General features: G+C 54.9%; 10 protein-coding genes across 10 annotated transcripts; 6 read left to right on the top strand and 4 right to left on the bottom strand.

Annotated features, from left to right (window-relative positions):
- Positions 1-247: 247 nt before the first annotated feature.
- PV08_01710 (thiamine thiazole synthase) lies at positions 248-1,458 on the bottom strand (the record flags this gene model as incomplete). Its single annotated transcript, XM_016376070.1, has 2 exons — positions 248-575; positions 773-1,458. 2 exons carry the CDS (start codon positions 1,456-1,458, stop codon positions 248-250), a joined length of 1,014 nt encoding a protein of 337 aa, XP_016241346.1.
- Positions 1,459-2,630: 1,172 nt separating this feature from the next.
- Positions 2,631-4,121, bottom strand: PV08_01709 (uncharacterized protein; the record flags this gene model as incomplete). The annotated part of the gene is made up of 2 exons (XM_016376069.1): positions 2,631-3,364; positions 3,419-4,121. The coding sequence occupies 2 exons, from the start codon at positions 4,119-4,121 to the stop codon at positions 2,631-2,633; spliced, it is 1,437 nt and encodes a 478-aa protein (XP_016241345.1).
- Positions 4,122-5,010: 889 nt separating this feature from the next.
- PV08_01708 (uncharacterized protein) lies at positions 5,011-5,793 on the top strand (the record flags this gene model as incomplete). The annotated part of the gene is made up of 4 exons (XM_016376068.1): positions 5,011-5,200; positions 5,260-5,385; positions 5,452-5,630; positions 5,704-5,793. The coding sequence occupies 4 exons, from the start codon at positions 5,011-5,013 to the stop codon at positions 5,791-5,793; spliced, it is 585 nt and encodes a 194-aa protein (XP_016241344.1).
- Positions 5,794-6,895: 1,102 nt separating this feature from the next.
- PV08_01707 (uncharacterized protein) lies at positions 6,896-7,571 on the top strand (the record flags this gene model as incomplete). Its single annotated transcript, XM_016376067.1, has 3 exons — positions 6,896-7,165; positions 7,224-7,390; positions 7,454-7,571. The coding sequence occupies 3 exons, from the start codon at positions 6,896-6,898 to the stop codon at positions 7,569-7,571; spliced, it is 555 nt and encodes a 184-aa protein (XP_016241343.1).
- Positions 7,572-8,084: 513 nt separating this feature from the next.
- Positions 8,085-9,035, top strand: PV08_01706 (uncharacterized protein; the record flags this gene model as incomplete). Its single annotated transcript, XM_016376066.1, has 1 exon — positions 8,085-9,035. The coding sequence occupies one exon, from the start codon at positions 8,085-8,087 to the stop codon at positions 9,033-9,035; it is 951 nt and encodes a 316-aa protein (XP_016241342.1).
- A 194-nt stretch (positions 9,036-9,229) lies between these two features.
- Positions 9,230-10,557, bottom strand: PV08_01705 (uncharacterized protein; the record flags this gene model as incomplete). The annotated part of the gene is made up of 4 exons (XM_016376065.1): positions 9,230-9,794; positions 10,019-10,077; positions 10,191-10,429; positions 10,530-10,557. The coding sequence occupies 4 exons, from the start codon at positions 10,555-10,557 to the stop codon at positions 9,230-9,232; spliced, it is 891 nt and encodes a 296-aa protein (XP_016241341.1).
- Positions 10,558-11,719: 1,162 nt separating this feature from the next.
- PV08_01704 (uncharacterized protein) lies at positions 11,720-12,142 on the top strand (the record flags this gene model as incomplete). Its single annotated transcript, XM_016376064.1, has 1 exon — positions 11,720-12,142. One exon carries the CDS (start codon positions 11,720-11,722, stop codon positions 12,140-12,142), a length of 423 nt encoding a protein of 140 aa, XP_016241340.1.
- Positions 12,143-12,520: 378 nt separating this feature from the next.
- Positions 12,521-13,636, bottom strand: PV08_01703 (uncharacterized protein; the record flags this gene model as incomplete). The annotated part of the gene is made up of 1 exon (XM_016376063.1): positions 12,521-13,636. The coding sequence occupies one exon, from the start codon at positions 13,634-13,636 to the stop codon at positions 12,521-12,523; it is 1,116 nt and encodes a 371-aa protein (XP_016241339.1).
- A 636-nt stretch (positions 13,637-14,272) lies between these two features.
- On the top strand, positions 14,273-14,698 carry PV08_01702 (uncharacterized protein; the record flags this gene model as incomplete). The annotated part of the gene is made up of 1 exon (XM_016376062.1): positions 14,273-14,698. One exon carries the CDS (start codon positions 14,273-14,275, stop codon positions 14,696-14,698), a length of 426 nt encoding a protein of 141 aa, XP_016241338.1.
- A 959-nt stretch (positions 14,699-15,657) lies between these two features.
- PV08_01701 (uncharacterized protein) lies at positions 15,658-16,929 on the top strand (the record flags this gene model as incomplete). The annotated part of the gene is made up of 1 exon (XM_016376061.1): positions 15,658-16,929. One exon carries the CDS (start codon positions 15,658-15,660, stop codon positions 16,927-16,929), a length of 1,272 nt encoding a protein of 423 aa, XP_016241337.1.
- Between the last annotated feature and the right edge of the window lie 385 nt (positions 16,930-17,314).

The following is a 17,314-nucleotide window of genomic DNA, read 5'->3' as shown; positions in this document are numbered from 1 at the left end:
TCATCTTGTCGACAAAAAGCCCCATCCAAATACACAGGTATAGACAGACAGACAGACAAAAGCCCTGGGTTTGGGGTTTCGGTTTCGATTTCGTGAAGTCTGATAATAATAACGTACGGGTGCCTTCTTTGGGGGAGTAAGAGAGTCCCCGAAGAAGAGCATTCTCAGGACCGACTGAGGACAGCTGTAACCCAGGGATATTCTGTCCTGGCCTCTATCCCGTCCTGTCCGACGTTTGGCCTTTCTTTTACTCGGCGGCACATTCGGCCCTTCTGGTCTCAAAGACCTTCAAAGCTTCCTCGGCGGCCTTGACACCGCTCAGGACCATGGCCCCAAAGGTGGGACCCATACGGTTGGCGCCATCGAGCTCGCTGAGTTCCATGCCGCCCATGATCAAGCCAGGGGAGACCTCGCGGGTGCCTTTGACGATGGCGTCCTCGGCGCTGTTCATGTCAAGGGCTCGCATTCCACCCAGCTTCTCGACGGCCTTCATGCTGACGAGACGCTTGGCGCAGAAGGCTCCGAACGGGCCGTCGTGGCCTGTGGTGCTGATGACGAGAGGTGCGTTGATGGTGCTGTTTGAGAAATAGCAAAGTCAGTTACATCGTTCGGTTTTCTTTTCTCTTTCTTCGTTCCCCCCCTCCAATGGTAGTAGTAATGCACAAGGGTGTAGTTAATTTTGCAATTTTCAATTTTCAGACAAATGCCGGGGGGGACAAATCAACGGTGGGCAAAGCCAAAGTGTGACCAATCCATCAAGCTCAAAACTTACTTGGGATCCATGCAGGAATGGTTGTCGTGGTGAAGGGTGACGAGGGTCCAGTTGGTGACGACACCGACGACACGGATACCGCCGTCGGCGGAGGTGCGGGTGACGAGGTCCTCGACGCAGGTCGCGTTGAAGAGCTTGACGTTCGGCATGGCCAGGACCTTGCTCATCAGGGTGCTCATGAAGAGCGCGGCGTGCTTGACGACGACGTAGTTCCCCTCGTCTTCGAACGGGACGCCGATGTCGTCGAGGAACGCGTCGGCGGGCTTGCGCAGGACCATGGCGCTGAAGAGCTGGCCGCCCAGCCAGCAGCCGCCGCCGGGGGAGACCGAGGCCTCAATGATGGCGATCTTCAGGTCCGGACGGGCCTTTGCGAGGGTGTAGGCCGTCGACAGGCCGCACGAGCCCGCGCCGACGATGACGACGTCCGACTCGGCGTAGCGGTCGAGGTCGGCGAAGTAGCGTCGGGTCATGGCGCGCGACACCTGGGACTCGCGGATCGGGGCGAACCTGAAGCCGTCCCATTTTCCGCCAAAGTCGTCGAGGAGCTTGGTGGTGCCCTGCACGTCGGCAGCTCCGTTGAGGACGGCGAGCTTCTTGACGCTCCCGTCGAGGCTCTTCTTGTTCACCTCGCCGGCCGCCTTGTAGCCGTCGTCGAATTCGTTGAACGTGGCAATCGGTGGAGACATCCTGCGCTCTCAAGTTAGGCGAAAACTGCCCTTTGTTTGCCCCACCCCCCATCGGTTAGAAGGGGTGTGGAAGGGGAGGAGGGAAAAGGGAAGGAAAGGCATGATTCTTTCGCTGGTATTATCCAGAGTCAAGTTCAACCGTATGATCTCAGAACGCACTTCCACATTCCAGAGACACAGATTGACCCCCACATCTCCAAAAGTCCTCCGCCGACTCCGCCAAATACAGAGAGAGCAGCGAACCTGGGTGGATGGGGGGGAGCATATCCTGTGTCTTTTGCACTGGTGGGAAACTTGCGAACACCGGTTCATGCTCAGACATCGTTTTTTTTTTTGTGCGATGGTCTGAAAAATGATTTTCTTTCTTCTTTCTAGATCAAATACAAGTAATACCTTGACCATGAGGTCTCTCTACCAAGCGAGAGGATGACATGGCGCCCTTCATCCTTTCGGAGTGAGCTTTACTTGAAGAGAGAGGCCGGGTGTCAAAAAGACCTGGAACGAGTCAGCTCGGATGTACTCATGGGAATGGTTGCAGGAGTTACTTGTTTGGTGGCGGGTGTCGAGATTGTTTCTAAAAGGTCGAGATTTGTGTGTGTGTGAGAGATAAAAGCACAATTGAAAAAGCGAGAAAGACTAAAAGGAACTCAAGTGTCGCCGGAACTTCTTATATACCTTGTGGCTTCGTACTGGGCCGGATGAGAAAGGAGGATGGAGGGGTTGGAGGGGTAAATTGTGGATCAACATGTCTACAACGACATGATTACGAAGGATGCTATCACTGACACAACGAGTACTCGTATGTTCGACAGCTCAAGGCATCCTTGATTACCACACAAACAGAAAGACACCAGTGGCAGATCAATGTTCGCTTCTCAAGCTCGAATTCACCGCGTCAGTGTCAAAACATTCCTATTCAAGCACGAGTACAATTTCCGCCCTGTTCCGGTCGTCTCGTGTCAACATTTGCATGAAACGAAATTCAAAGTCATGATTACCACATACACGGTCACGACTTGTTATCTACCCCTCCTGGATGGGACGATAGCATGATAAACGTAAGATCTTTCCACTCACCCTAATCAGGATCGGTTCAAGAGCTAGCTATGCATCCCTGGTGGTGCATAAACAGGAGTTGTAGTTAGGGGAGAACCAGATAGCTCCTCACCAAATCATCTGGTCAACTTAGCGGTACCCACCTTCACGTCCTCGAAGGTGTATTTGTCCCAGATCTGCGAAGGGAGAGGTGGTGGTTCACGAAAGACCTCCTGAATCCGCTGGGATGTCTGCTTGAACCGCTCCGAGATGTCGTCCCAATCCCCAATCTTCAAGATCATCTGTCCGTCTTTCTTCCGAAATTGCCCACCGATCATAACATGCTTGATGTCCCCAATGTTGGAGTGAAGCAGGACAGCCGCAACAGGATCTGTCCATCCCAGCATGTTTACAGAATTCCCATCAAAACAGACAATGTCCGCTTTGGCTCCTACCCGCAAGACTCCGACGTCGTCACGGCGCAATGAGCGGCCGCCGTTCCGGGTGGCGAGCAAGAATCCCTCCACGACAGACATGGGATTCTGCTTTGGGATGTTGCCTCGCTTCAAGATGTCGGTTGAGATATGGCCTCGCATGTTTTGCAACCACAGTCGAGCCTGGAGAAGTATATCATTGGAAAAAGTCCAGTTCGTGTCGATGCCGATCGATGCTTGATCGTGAATCAGGCGACTTGTGTCCTGGCCATGACCATAATGCATTTCTGACTCGGGCGTGATCGACACGTATTGGTCGTGCAAACGGAGTAACTCCTGGTCTTTCTCCGTCAGGAACCCTGCATGCGAATAGATGAATGGGGCACGGAGCTTGTGGAATTCGTGCTTTGCCGCGATTTCAGGTAAGCCAATTGCAACTGTGTCGAGTTAGTACAAAGAACGACGCTGGCTCAAGGGGCACAAAGGCTCACACGGCCACGGTTTCCCGAGATAATGAGAAGTCAATACCTCCGCCTCCAGGTCAACCACAACTTGCCTCGTCTGCTGAATCTGGCCATCTGACATATGATCCAATCCGTCGACAGCGAGTCCCATACGAATCAGATCATTCGTCTGTGATGATTGTGCCTTGAGTTCGCGGAGAATGTCGATTTGCTTGATAACGTCAAAGTCCTCTCGTGGCAGGGGATGATAGCACCACCAGACTCTAACTCCACTGTCCACAGCACCTTTAAAGGCAGCTTTCATCGCCGACTCTCCCCAGTTACAGTGTGCATGCTCGACGTAGCTAGTCACTCCGGCGTTGATGCCTTCAAGGTACCCTTCTAGAGTACTGACGTAGATGTCTTCAGCGGTCCATTCCCCAATCTTGGGCGACATTTGCGACACCCATCCAAAATACTCTGCCAAAGTGGTATCAGGGCCGAGAGTGCGATATGCTGTTTGCCAAGTATGAGCATGAGTGTTGACGAAGCCCGGAGAGATGATGTGGCCGCTCACATCAACGACATCGGCATTGGATAACACGCCAGCATCTGCCTCCTGGTGCGGCTCGAGAATGGCAGCGATGCGGTCGCCTTGAATGATGACGTCTGCCTGTGGAAGGACCTTGATGGTCGCTGAAGCATCGTCAAAGGCGAGCACCGTTCCGTTTTTGAGGATTTTGGTATGCATGTCACCGGATCGCAAGACAAAGCGAAGCCTTTACGTAGTCTTGGATAAGTGTTTTCCTGGAAGAGGGCAAAGTAAGAACTCCCTTGACGGTGTTATGGTCGAGTGCCAACTCCGAATCATCAAGTTGACCGAACACTAAGCTCAGCTTCTCCGTCATTGTACAAAGTGCGGCTGAGCCACTTCGTATTCATATGCCGTTGAAAGCCTCGGACAGGAATTTGACACGATGCGGTGGGCCAGCTGTATCATCCATTAACCTTGCTTGTTCCACACAGTCGGGTCGATTCGTTCAGCATCCGATGTCTTAATCGATGATTCGGATGCCCTCGTACAACAGACCGCACGGAGCGAGTAAAGGGAGGAATACCTTCGCCTCTCGGTCTAGATGTAAGGCCGAGGCGATCGACTTGCTCAGGACCATTAACAATCAGTAGCTGGGCAGCTTGTCGATCATAAAGAGCCAGGAATTGTCGGCCACAATTTCTCTTACCCACGACGTCGGTACCTAGTCTACAGCGCTCTGCCATCTCAACATGTCTATTGACCAGGTCAGCCTACTGTGGAGAGTTAGGGACTGAGCTATACTAACTAGTTAACTAGTTGGATTGGTTAGTGCCCTAGGTATGTAACTGGTCTACTGGCCCACCTGAGGCAAGGCCACTAGGCGCACCAGGCTGAGGTACTGTAACTAAGTTAACTACGTTAGTGAGGCTGAAACAAGGAATCGTGGTGCGCATCACGGAGCTCCGCAACCCCCAGGAATGCATCTACCATAGTGCCTAGCCGCACCGTGTACACTTATTAGTCGCGAGAATTATCCTTCCTCGCAGTATCTTCCGTCAAGACTCCTTGAAGCACACGAGCCAGCACCTTGCAAGTTCCACCAAGGATGGAATCACTCGCCCCTTTTCACCCGCCGCTGGGTATCAATCAAGCCTTCTGTAGACCCCACGAGGAGACCTTGCAGATGAAAGAAAAGATCCTCTCTCTGTCCGGGGATGATTTTGAAGTCACCACTGTCTCTGGGCTTCATCTCTGCCGATGCAACGGCAAAGTGTTCTCAATTAGCGGCGCCAAACGTATGGAAATCTGATCCTCCCGCGTGATAGCATCGTCGCTGACTTGCGAACCTGCAAAGGTTTCATTGATATGCAAGGCAACGAAATCTTTACCCTGAAGAATAAACACATTGCGCTACACAAGAGCTTCTATGCCGTGGGTCCAAACGGGGAAGAAGTCTTCAAGGTCAAGGGTCATTTCTCAGGTGATCTTAGCCCTTGTTGTTACGGAACCGAACACTCTTTTTGCTGATACAGCGAGTCTGATCCAGTTCTGTCTTCAAAGTCCACGATTCACTTTCAGAACCAGGCGGACGGTAGTCAGATTGAACTGGACCTCAAGGGTAATTGGTTGAATAGATCTGCCACCATCACCCTCGCTGGACGCCCGGTTGCGCACATTTCTCGAAGCTTCATGAATGCGCGCCAGATCTTTGGTGGCCAACAAACGGTAAGCTTCATCGAGGACTGGGTCTTTGCTTTCAGTGTGCTTCGGTTGCTGATCTGGTTTGTTCCTCATACAGTATTTTGTCACGGTTGCACCTGGTGTCGACCTCGTCTTGATCGCTGCAATTTGTGTTTGTCTTGACGAGCGCGAGAGTGAGCCACGATGAGTTCCTCGAGGGCGGGATGGAAGAGCTAGATGTCAGCTTCGTAGTATTGCCATCAGATCACGGAGCGCCTGACGAGGGACAACTCCCCACGCGGCCACTACCTTGCCTGTAGTTTTTGCTGGAGACAACGAATCTAGTTCCGGGTGTTTTCTTTGCTGCATCTTGACCTATACGGGTTTCTGATCTTGGTCAATGGATATTCTTTCCTTGTGACCAGTCTTGCGCAGGATCCGATTCAGAGAGCCCTTGGTCCTCAGTGCGTATGATTGTCAAATGGAGAGAGGAAGGGGAGGGCGCCGAAGGAGGCGTCTAACTGAAGATGTCGATGTACCGATGGAGGCGTTAGGAGACGATACCGATTAAAACTCATAGGGACACTCTAGTTGGAAACCACAGAGGCTCTACTGGGGGTTGCGGATAGGAACGCTGACTTAAGGCGGGCGACTTGCAACAGTCTCAAGGTCGAAATAGTCGGAAAACGCCACTATGAGCACTAGCCACAGGCGCCGAAACCGATGCACTTCCAGGCGCTTTAGGCAAAGCCGGCCTCCCCAGTCGGCCTCTTTCGGCGCAATCCGCCCCTAGAGGAAGCCCCGTAAATCGCAACTCAACTCGATGAGGACGACCAGATTTCTTTGGTCTTCAATCTCTTCACGTCAACGGTCCATGATGAGCTTTGGCCGTTGTCAAGTCTCCCAGCTTTTGGAACCCTTATTTTGGCTAAGAGTAGACAGATATCCATGGTACCGAACCGACACCACCTGATTCCAGGCCTGAGATCATGATGAAGCCCTTCAGATTTGGGCCAAGGTGGGCAGTGGTCGCAACGAATACGACTTCATACTCAGCAGAACAACCGCAGGCCAGACCTCGTCTTTGCTCCCTTTGTGTTTTGCAAACGTGTTGACAAGGGATTCTCACTCTTCGACGTCCAGGACGAAGATTTATCACCCGCTTCGGGGATTGAATTAAGACATGTTCTTTGTTCCGCCACGAACATCATCAGAAGATGCATAAATATCCAAGCCGATCATGGGAAAGTCCCCCTACAACACCGCTGTCCTCGGTCTACGCGAATTGATTCCTATCACCAGCCAGCGCCATGCGTTCTTCCTTCATATCGCTGCTTCTAGCCACCGTGTCTAGCGTTGTCACGGCACAGCAAGACAATTCTTTCCTTGAAACTCCACACTTACCACCAGATCATCCCGACTCCATCGACTTCGCTACCGGCGAGGAAATCCTCAAACGATCGCCTCCCGCTGGTGTCTACGTCTGTGACTCGGCGGGCTGGAAAGGCATATGCAAATTTCTACAAGTCCGCGAAATGTCCTGTAACACATTCTCCTGGAATACTGACATATCCTTCGGAGTAAGTCTCCCACCCGATTGCCGCACCCTGCTCAAGATGCTCACAGCGCTTCACCTAGGTCCCCGCCCAATGGCAATGCAAGTTCTACTGGGGCGACCAGTGTAGCGGGACGAAAAGATCGGATGGCAAGCTCACCCTTCCCGGCACGTCGAACTTTGCGGCCTTGTATGGCAACATCCCACCCAAGTCGTTCAAGTGCCGACAATGTCCTGGCGATCCTGGCTGGTAAGTCGAAGCAACATCAGAGTGTCCCTGTGATCTTGGGTCATCTAACCGGGCATCGTTTAGTAAGAATGGGAATGCTCCTGATTTCTCCGAAGCCACCGCGAAGCTGGGCGATAAGAGCATAGTGAATGGCGAATGCCAGATCTACGCTGACGGAAATGTGATATCATATCAATGCTAAGATCTCAAGCGGTCTGAGATAGCTGTCTGGGAGAGATATTGGTGTCATGACAGTGTGGAGGCTGGAGCAGAGAGATAGTGAGCGTCGGGACTGTGGGCACTGTCTCGAGATCTGCGTGTGACCATAGGCAGAGAAGATGAATATCTACCAAGTCAGACACTGTTATCGTAGGTTGGCTGTTCGCCTTCTCCACGATCGTTGAAATGTGCAAAGAGCCTCGTCGTCTTCTTTGACCACAGATTTCATGTCCGGGGGTTGGATGAGATGAAGAATCCGGGGGGACATGGGGAATTGACGTCACCTCAAATAAACACTGTCCGAAGTAAACGACACCACGACCACGACCGTGAGGATTCACCAAATGCGAGACTGTTCCTCTTTTGAATGCAGCACAGTCAGGAAGTAAGACATATCTACTACTGCCACTTAAGGGGAGATTGATTGACAACAACTCCCACTCTGAAACCTTGATCGGTCGCTGTCAAGTCAAGTCCCGTCACCAGCGAGTGCACCATGCCGGCAACCACGAGAAGCAAAAGCAAGCAATCGCATCTAGAGGACCTTGGAGTAAAAGAGCCCAAAAGCAAAAACGCAAAGGACAAACAACAGTTGCCACAATCCAAAACCTCTAGGTCCAAAGCACCAGACTCCAAGAAAAGGACATCTTCCCCCTCGCCGTCAGAGTCCAAGTCAAGATCTAAGAAACGAAAGTCCAGCAGCAGCAGCACCACGTCTGCCGCTTCTTCATCATCACCACCATCGTCCAAAAAATCACGACAAGGGCAACGCGGTGACAAGTCATCCGGTTCGAGTCCAGACACCGCTAGGAACAAGAACAATAATACGGCCAAGGACGAGGATACGGGAAACGACAAAGACAAGGAAGAGGACACTATCCCAATCAACCGGTCGCCTGTTCTTCAACTCTGGTCGGCATGCGTCGCCCACCACCTCTACCCGCAGTTCCCGTGGACGACGGATCTGGCAATCGGAGCGGCAATCTCGACACTCTGCGCCATCGCCAAGGGCAAGTCCATCGGCACGATCGAACCGCGCGAGAAGACACACGACGAGGAAGCCGAGCAGAGTGCCGAGCGGCGCGCGGCCGAAGCGGGCGCCGACCGCGAAATCCAAGTCATGGGCTTCCGACTGTACGTCAAGGGCGAAGACGTCTTGGTGCAAGGCAAGCCGAGGCGCGGGAACGAGGACCTGCTCAAGAGAAAGTTCGGCCCCGGGAATTACGAGCGAGCGAAGAAGGCCATGGACGATGCGATTGCCACATGGACGACGACGGCGACGACCGGTGGCGGAGGACAAGGCGGAAAACGAAACGACGACGAGTTGAATTCCAAGGCGTTCCACATGTATGAGGAATTTCGACCGAGTGTGCAGAGTGGCCAGTCCGGGTGGGGGAAGAAGGGAGTATTGAAATTGAACAGAGTGAGAGAGGTTGTTGCAAGATGATGATGACGAGGAGGAGGAGGAGGAGGAGGAGGATGACGAGCACGAGGATGAGGATGAGGACGACGAAGAGGCGGCATTTACTTTCTCAGAGAGCAATCACCATTTTTACTAATCTTGATGGCATGTCACCGTTTTAGATACCTATGGAGGTATCCTTCGATGAATGCCACCGGTCACAAAGGTCAAGTCACTGCTCATTCCTCATTCTCAAACACATTCACCAGCGTCCCGATGTGCGGCAGGATCTCGACGTGAAACTCATCGCCCGCCTTGATGGTGACTTTGGGCTTCTTCCCGACGCCCACCCCGGCAGGGGTGCCCGTGATGATCACGGTCCCCGCGGGGAGCGTGGTGCCCTGCGAGATGAAGCTCACCAGCTGGGCGACGGAGAAGATCAGGTCGTCGGTCCCGCAGTCCTGGAGGAGCTGGTCGCCGTTCTTGACGCCGCGGACACGCAGCTTCGACGGGTCCGGAATCAGCGCGGGCGACACGAGCGTCGGCCCCAGCGGGCACGACGTGTCGAAGCCCTTGGAGAAACTCCACTGGCTCTGCGCGAACTGGCTCGTCCGGCTCGAGACGTCGTTGCACGCCGTGTACCCCAGGACGTAGTCCAGCGCTTCGGACTCGGGCACGTTCTTGGCCGTCCGGCCCAGCACCACCGCGAGTTCCGACTCGTAGTCGCCGCAGTCATCGAGTTGGGTGAGTTTGGGCAACACCGTCGGCGCGGGCCACGGGTCGCCTAGCGCCGTGGCTGGTTTCCTGGAGGGTTTCGCTTCAACGTCAGCTGCGCTGGGGACAAGACAGGGGTAGCAGCAGACAGACAGCCAAAAAAAAAAAACACAACAGAAGGCAAGTCTATCTTGAACCGTCAATCCGCCCGGTAGGTGTGGGCGGTTGCCGTGGTGGCTCTCGCTGTAGCGGTTGCTACTGTGGCCCTTTTGGACCGCGTGTTTGGTTGGATTGGGGTACGGCGGTCCGCTTACAAAAACACCGTCGGTACGGTAGGCAAGGCCATGTTGACTTCAGCTGCGTGCTGCTTGTACTGTGTCCATCTCGTGATTCGTGTCAGCGAAAACGCGTCTTTGCCAGTTTGTCGGCGTCAAAAAAGGACAAAACAACAAAACAGATGGCGGGCGTGCGTGCGAAGGTACATACATTCAAACCGACACATCGAATCGTGCCGACTTCAGAAATGTGCAATGGTGACAGGACTCGATCGATGACTGCACTCGTGCCCGTCGCCTGACCTGGCGATAGGACTGACGTGCCGGAGAAGACGTCGACTTTCACGTCCTGGCCATTTCGCAGCGCTAGACCGACGTCGAGAGTGTCGTCGTGAGGCTGTCCAATGAAGATCTTGGACGAGTCTGATCTCGGTATGAAGCGCACCAGCCCTGCAGAGTGGAGACATTTTCTTCGTGAGAGGTTGCTATTTCACACTGTAACAGGCGTGAAAAAGACCAGGGGGAGGGGCCAGGACGGGACCAGACATACGTTTGAACGGGATCGAGGCCGACGCCATGTTTCTCAGCTTTAGCATTGTTTGTGTCTGTGGCCTGACCCTTTGGCCATGCTCGTGATATATGGAAAGACGAGAAGACGGCGTGTGGAGATGGATGCTGTGGAAAGGCTGTGGCTACACGGGGGCGTGGAGACGCAACTAACTACTATGTTACAGAGACCGAGACCGGGACCGGGGACCGGGAAGGTGGACTTTGTGTGGAGAAGGCCTCACTGGAGCTCGTATACAATAAACAGCGCGTATCGTGAAACTGGAGTCTACGAGCACGGAGAAGACACCGTCACAAAAGCTCATGACGCTTTTCCGCAAGATCTATTGAGTGTGAGCTGGTCGTCCTGTCTCTTTTTCCCTTTTGTACCTATAGGGTATATAGAGAACATTTAAGCACGTGTCCTCGGCGCCCCCCGATCCCGGCCTAGTATGGCAGCCTCTTTGCGCAGCCTCACTCAGAGCCAAGCGACGCAGTTTGTGGCTGCCACCGTCGGCTGAATTGGCTGGTGGGTTACTGCAGGCAGTGCCCGATTCACGCTTTGATGGTGTCGCTTGATGCCTCTTGATGCCTCTCTTCGCGCCGTTCCTGAGACGAGATCCGCCCCCCCGGAGAGCCCTCGGTCTCGCGTGCCTCCAAAAGAACAAAAAACCCTCGAAGCTGCTTCTTGCCCACGCTCAAAACGACCCTCGAGCAGCCACCAAAATGTCGTTACCGCTTCGTCCCAACCACCCCGTTCGAGTCGATCCCGCTTACCGCCCCCGAGCCCTGGAGTACCATTTACCCTCCGTGTAACGGCAACCTTGGACAACGCCCTCCGTCATTTGAGGTTGCCGATTAGAACAAGGAGGTCATCGATCAACCCCATCGGACACAGCATAAGGCTCCGGGCAGGAATGATACGATGATTTCGAGTGTCATTATACGCAGAGGTGAATTTGGACCTGTCTAGACTTGACCCTCCCACCATCTGACCTGAATTATGGCAAGTGGAGTCGAACGAAGCCCAAAGCGCATCTCATTGGCAAGAATCTGCTCTTCGCCTTGTGGCAGCTGGAGTTCCTGCTTTACGATAAGCGGTGCCTCCTGAATGCGAAAATAAAAAACACCAATTTCAAGTTTAAATGGAGAGGTGAAATATCAAGGATTACGCAGGGCACCAACGCAGTGGGGATGCGATGTGGTAAAAGAGGATACGAAGATGCCGTCAGCGATGTGTATCAAATCTTTGGGTGTGACGAAACCGATGAGGACTCTCTTAAAGCGGCCAAGCAACCATCCTTGCCACGGCCGCCACAGTACAACGCCGCTGCCCAAGACCCGATTGCCGACACCGTATACAGAGACCAGGTGATAGGCAACTTGTGGGAGCGTTGCAAAGCGGAACAGGACGGCACGTTCGGCGCCCTACATGCGTTCAGTTGTTACTGGTGCGGATGGTTCGGATATGAGATTCCAGAAGACGAAGTCCCTAATATGAACGCCGGGGGAAACGCAGTCTGCAAAAAAGAAATGTGCGAAACATTGATTCCGCCGAGCAACCGTCAAGAGGGTAATTCCAAAGACGCCACAAGTCAGCCAGATATTCCAGAATAGCCATCGCATGGTTGGCACCACTTCCCATTGGAGCCCCTCCATCGCAAAGTCGATCGTGTCACCTGGCACGTTATGTGGCGGCAAGGATGGTACAATGCTCTCATTATCCATACAATCTTACTCGTCCCCAACATCATCAACACCTTTGTTACCTGGCTGTGGATGGGAGCATGGATGTCTTGAACAGCAAGGGCCAGCCTATTCGGCAACCTAGAGCTCCGAGTGATGGAGAGCAGGCAAGCGGTACTTCCAGCAGAGACCACGTTCCCCGAGCGGGAAGCTAAAGGTGAGAAAATCATTCTTCCACAGAGCCAAATTCGGGCAAGCAACGACCGCCAGCACGAGCTGGCCCCAGTCGCCGCTGACCATGCTGTCACTTCATGCGTTCGCCGTGGCCGGTTTTGATCGCGTCTCCAATTTGGGCGGCTTTCTACGAGTGGCCGATTGGCTCGACGGTGAAGTGGTTCCTGTCGATCTGGGTTCCAGCTTGGGCGGCTTCCTTCTTGGGGCATTCTCGTCTGCCTTCAGTGGGGATTGCGATTTGGACGTCGGACTGGGCGCTTTGATAGGAGCGTGTTGAGGCTTTGGCAGCGCTGAAGGGTTTGCAGCTGCTTTTGGCCGCGGACTCTGATTCGATGCTGTTGTTGGCTTCGACTGGCTCCCCGCTGGCGGAGGGTTATTGTTCCCTTTCGATTGTCCCCACAGCCCTGGCATCGAGGGCATTGACGGCATTTTCGGCATTTTCGGCATCGATGGCATGCTGGGGATGTAGCTTGTCAAATCGCTGACCCAATGCTGGAGGTCCTCCTGATCCCGAACGCCGCCGTCGTCGTCTCGCATCTCCTCCAATTCTTCCTGGGTCGGCACCTTGGTCTGTTGGGCCCCCATGACCATCTTCTCCAGCGCCTTCTTCTGGCTCGACGTGGCCTCCCAGTTCGGAAAGTCGCCGATAATGCTCCGTACGCCATGGCTGGCCATCTGGCCCAGATCCCAGAACGGACCACTGATGGCGCCGTATGCGGATCCAATTCCCCCGCCCACCACAGCGCCCGCCGACGCCACCACGCCGCCGACCAGCGCGCCGGTCAGTTTGCCCAGGGTGACGCCCGGTTGGACGCCGAGGCCTGCACCGGCGGCAAGGCCCTGAAAGGCGCCCGAGCGGGTATATTTGGCGGCTTTGCCGAACGATTCGGCCTCGATTTCCTTGTTGATAGCCTTGGCCAGGATCTCTTCGCGGGCGTTTGGGTCGGCGGCACCGTACGCGGCCTGCCGGAGTTCGTAGGCTTTCTTGGCTGCCTGGAGGGCGAGCTGGGCGCTCACGGACGAGCTCTGCTTCACTTCGTAGTCTGGGATGACGGGTTGACAGGTGGGAGTGGGAGATAAATTGTTGGGTTGGGGTTTAGGTGCACTTTGTGGTGTTTGCGGTTTCTGCTGTGGCGTGGGCGATTGCGGCTTCTGCTGCGCTGGCCGGGGCGGCAGCTTCTTGGATGGCATCTCGGCCGGCGAGTCTGATTGAAGATTACTATGCCGCGAGGTTTATATTGTCCATGCCCGTGCGTTGCTCACGCAGATCAGACGGTCTTTCATCCTGACCACGCGGACGCAAAAACTTGGTTTATGGAGCTACGTCATCGTCATTGGCTTCGTGGCCACAGAGTTTCAGGGCTTCAGGGCTTCAAGGTTGCCAGATCCCTGACGTCGAAGGCTGCTCCAGATCTGCCCGCGAATCGCGAATGGCCCCACAGATCACGGTGCTAGCCGCAGGTCAGATTTCCGGTCTCTCACTCCCCGACAGCCAACGTGCGCAGAGCTGAGTGTTCGAGACTTGCGCCTTCAGCGAGATGAAAAACCGTCACAATGTATTTGAAACGGCATTTGGACGCAGGGCCGAATGTGGAGCACTGCAGCATGTGAACTTGATCCCGATAAGGCCTCCAAGGGCTCCCCAGACAAAACCCCTCGCGGGCAGCCAGATGGCTCCGAGCCATAAAGTCTCTCAGAGAAAACGACGTAGAGAGAGCGGTTTGACGACAAAGGACAAACAACCGCAGAAAAAAGCTATCAGGCCGTTGTTGTTCCCCACTTCACAATTTTGACATTTGGGCACTTCGCAAAACGATGACTGGCGCCATGGCGGCGAAGAGGGAGGAATCTGAAGTAGACCGATATGTTCTGCAGCGGAACTACATGTACATGTCCTCTGCCAGGTCTGTCGAGACTCTCTTGGCTTTCCACTTACCAAAGCTTGTAGACTTACGGGACAGCACACCTTCCTGGTTGGGAGGAATGGATGGTTCCTTCACCCCACGGTCAAGAATTACTTGGACGACCGACCGCACAAGCAAATTGCTGACGTCGGGGCCGGTAATGGGTAAGTGGGTTGGCAACATCGAGGAGGAACTGCAGCTGAGTGACGCAGCATCTGAGCTCTTTGACTTGCACGTCGGTTATCCTGAAGCACGGATCCGTGGTCTGGACATCTCGGAAGAACAGTTTCCCCGTCGAATAAGAATGAATGTACGACGTATTGTCCTCGGTGCCGGAGGACCTGTCTGACTGCTTCGACCTTGTGCATCTCCGCCTCCTCTCCGGCGCACTGGGCCCCAAGGACATACAAACATCGCCGGGAAACGTGTGCAAAATGCTGAGTGAGTAAGCCCGACATCTTCAAACTCGGCCGTCGCCGCCCTCACCCCGCACCAGGGGATGAAGGCCTTCCGGGATCTATGAGGCCGCGATCAGTGAGTCCTGAAACACCCTCCTTCACCAGTGGTGCCATACTCAGGTAGAACAGGGACCGGTCTTGGAATCTCCCTTCTCGCCGAAGCACCACCCATGGAGAGATGAGCTAAGTTTGGCGGCAAGCTTGCATGAGAAGGTGGGTTTGATACCCGAGACGACTGAGTGAAGGTCGACCGAGAAGGGTGTGGCCTGACGTAGAAACTGACCAGGGGAGCGATCATGGCATGGAGGGAAGACGCCCTCTAAGAGCAAGGGCACTGGCCGCGAAATTTCTCTGTATCCTGCGTTGGGCTGTAGACCGACACCGAGACCGGGGGCCGGGATCGTGAACGTTGTGTGGAGAAGGCCTCACTGTAGCTCGTACTGTATACAACAAACAGCGCGTGTAGTGAAACTGGAGTCTACGAGCACGGAGAAGAGACTGTCATAAAAGCTCACGGCCGCTTTTCCCGCAAGATCCACCTGGTGCGAGCTTGTTGTCCTGTCTCTTTTTCCATTTTGTACTCTAGGGTGCGTAGAGTAGAGAACATCCGAGCACGCGTCCTCGGCGCCCCACGATCCCGGGAAATACACATTGTGGGGATGGCCGACTTTGACGGAGAAGCTCAGCCTCCAAGTAGACAGACCATCTACTCACTTCTAACCCCCGACCAGAGATATTATTGTGTGTCTACAGTTCGAATCACTGGCATCTCTCGTCTTCGACATCAATCCCAGCCTACTCAAGTACTGGTAATCAAAAAAACAAAGGCGGCGACCACAACATCTCCATCATGGCTGACTCCAAAGAAAGCCCCTACCGCCAATACCTGCCGGACCTGAGCACTCCACGGTTCACGACCATGAAGACGGAAAATGCACACGAGTACGCGCGACGGTTCAAAGAGGGCGGGCAGCCCCCCTGGATCCACGGGCTGTGGCTGCACTGGCAGAAACTGCTTTCGGAGCCGTTCCACGGCGTGACGAACGACGGCGCCGTGCGGCCGGGCCTGTTCAAGCTGCAGGACGAAGGCGTCCCCATCGACGACATCGTGGCCAAGACGCAGCAGGTGCTCTCGCAGCTCACGCCCGAGCAGGCGGCGGCGGTGTCGTACCACGTCGACTCGCCGCAGTGGCGGACGTGGTCCAACCCGGAGTTCCTGCTCAGCCACAAGGGGATCCGGCTGGACGAGGTCACGGCGGCGGTGCGCGACGGCGTCATGGCGGTGCTGGAGGCGGCGCTGTCGCCCGAGGGGTACGCCAAGGCCGTCGGGGCGATGCGCGTCAACGGGTTCCTCGGCGAGCTGGTCGGGTCCCCCGCGGTCATGAACGAGTTCTCGTACAACTTCGTGCTCTTCGGGACCCCCTCGGCCGCGGCGCCCTGGGGGTTCAGCTTCTACGGCCACCACCTCTGCCTCAACCTGTTCCTGTACAAGACCCAGGTCGTCGCGTCGCCGTGGTTCACCGGCGCCGAGCCCAACCTGATCGACGCCGGGCCCCACGAGGGCACGCGCATCCTCCACGAGGAGGAAACCCTCGGCCTGAGGTTGATGCAGTCCCTCCCCGCCCGCCAGCAGGCCGCGGCCCAGGTGTACAAGGAGATGAAGGACCCCGCCATGCCCAAGGGCCGCTGGAACCACGACGACCAGCGCCACCTGTGCGGCGCCTTCCGCGACAACCGCGTCGTGCCCTACGAGGGCGTCCCGGTCGGCGACATGACCCCCGCCCAGCAGGACCTCGTCCGCGGCATCCTCAACCAGTACCTCCTCTACCTGCCCCGGCGCGCCCGGGACATCAGGCTCTCCCAGATCGCCGAGCATTTCGACGAGACCTACTTCTGCTGGATCGGCGGCTTCGACGACGCCGACCCGTTCTACTTCCGGATCCAGAGCCCCGTGGTGCTGGTCGAGTTTGACCACCATTCCGGCGTGTTTCTGGACAACGAGCACCCCGCCAAGTTCCACATCCACACCCTGCTGAGGACCCCGAACGGTGGTGACTACGGAATGGCCTTGCGTCCCCTGATTCCGCCCACCGCAACTCAGGAATTTCTGTGGGAAGGTTGATCGTGATATTCAAGTTGGGCCTGAAAAGGTTCACTTTGTTAGGTAGTAGTGGAGACATCGACATGGGTCGTCAATGTGTGTGTGTGTGTGTGTGTGTGCGTGTGTGCGTGTGTGCGTGTGTGCGCGTGTGCGCGTGCGTCTGCGTCTGGCAATGTTGTACGGAAGAAGTCAAGAGACGGGGGTTTATTTTTTTTTTAGACTACTACCAACCAACTCTACGACATGACTCGACCAACCAACTCAAAGTGGCGTGCACAGGTTGTGTATGTAATGTACTGTAGCTTCTCCTGGTCACATACGAGAGTCGAGGCTACGCCAGGGAGTGTCTGTCGAAATACCCTTCAAATTCATACCGAAAAATCCTAGCTATGTTACCAGGACCAAC

The sequence above is a fragment of the Exophiala spinifera genome (genome assembly GCF_000836115.1).
Source record: "Exophiala spinifera strain CBS 89968 unplaced genomic scaffold supercont1.1, whole genome shotgun sequence".
NCBI lineage: Eukaryota > Fungi > Ascomycota > Eurotiomycetes > Chaetothyriales > Herpotrichiellaceae > Exophiala > Exophiala spinifera.
The sequence above is the reverse complement of the archived record's forward strand: the minus strand, read 5'-3'. Positions and strand labels throughout refer to the sequence as shown.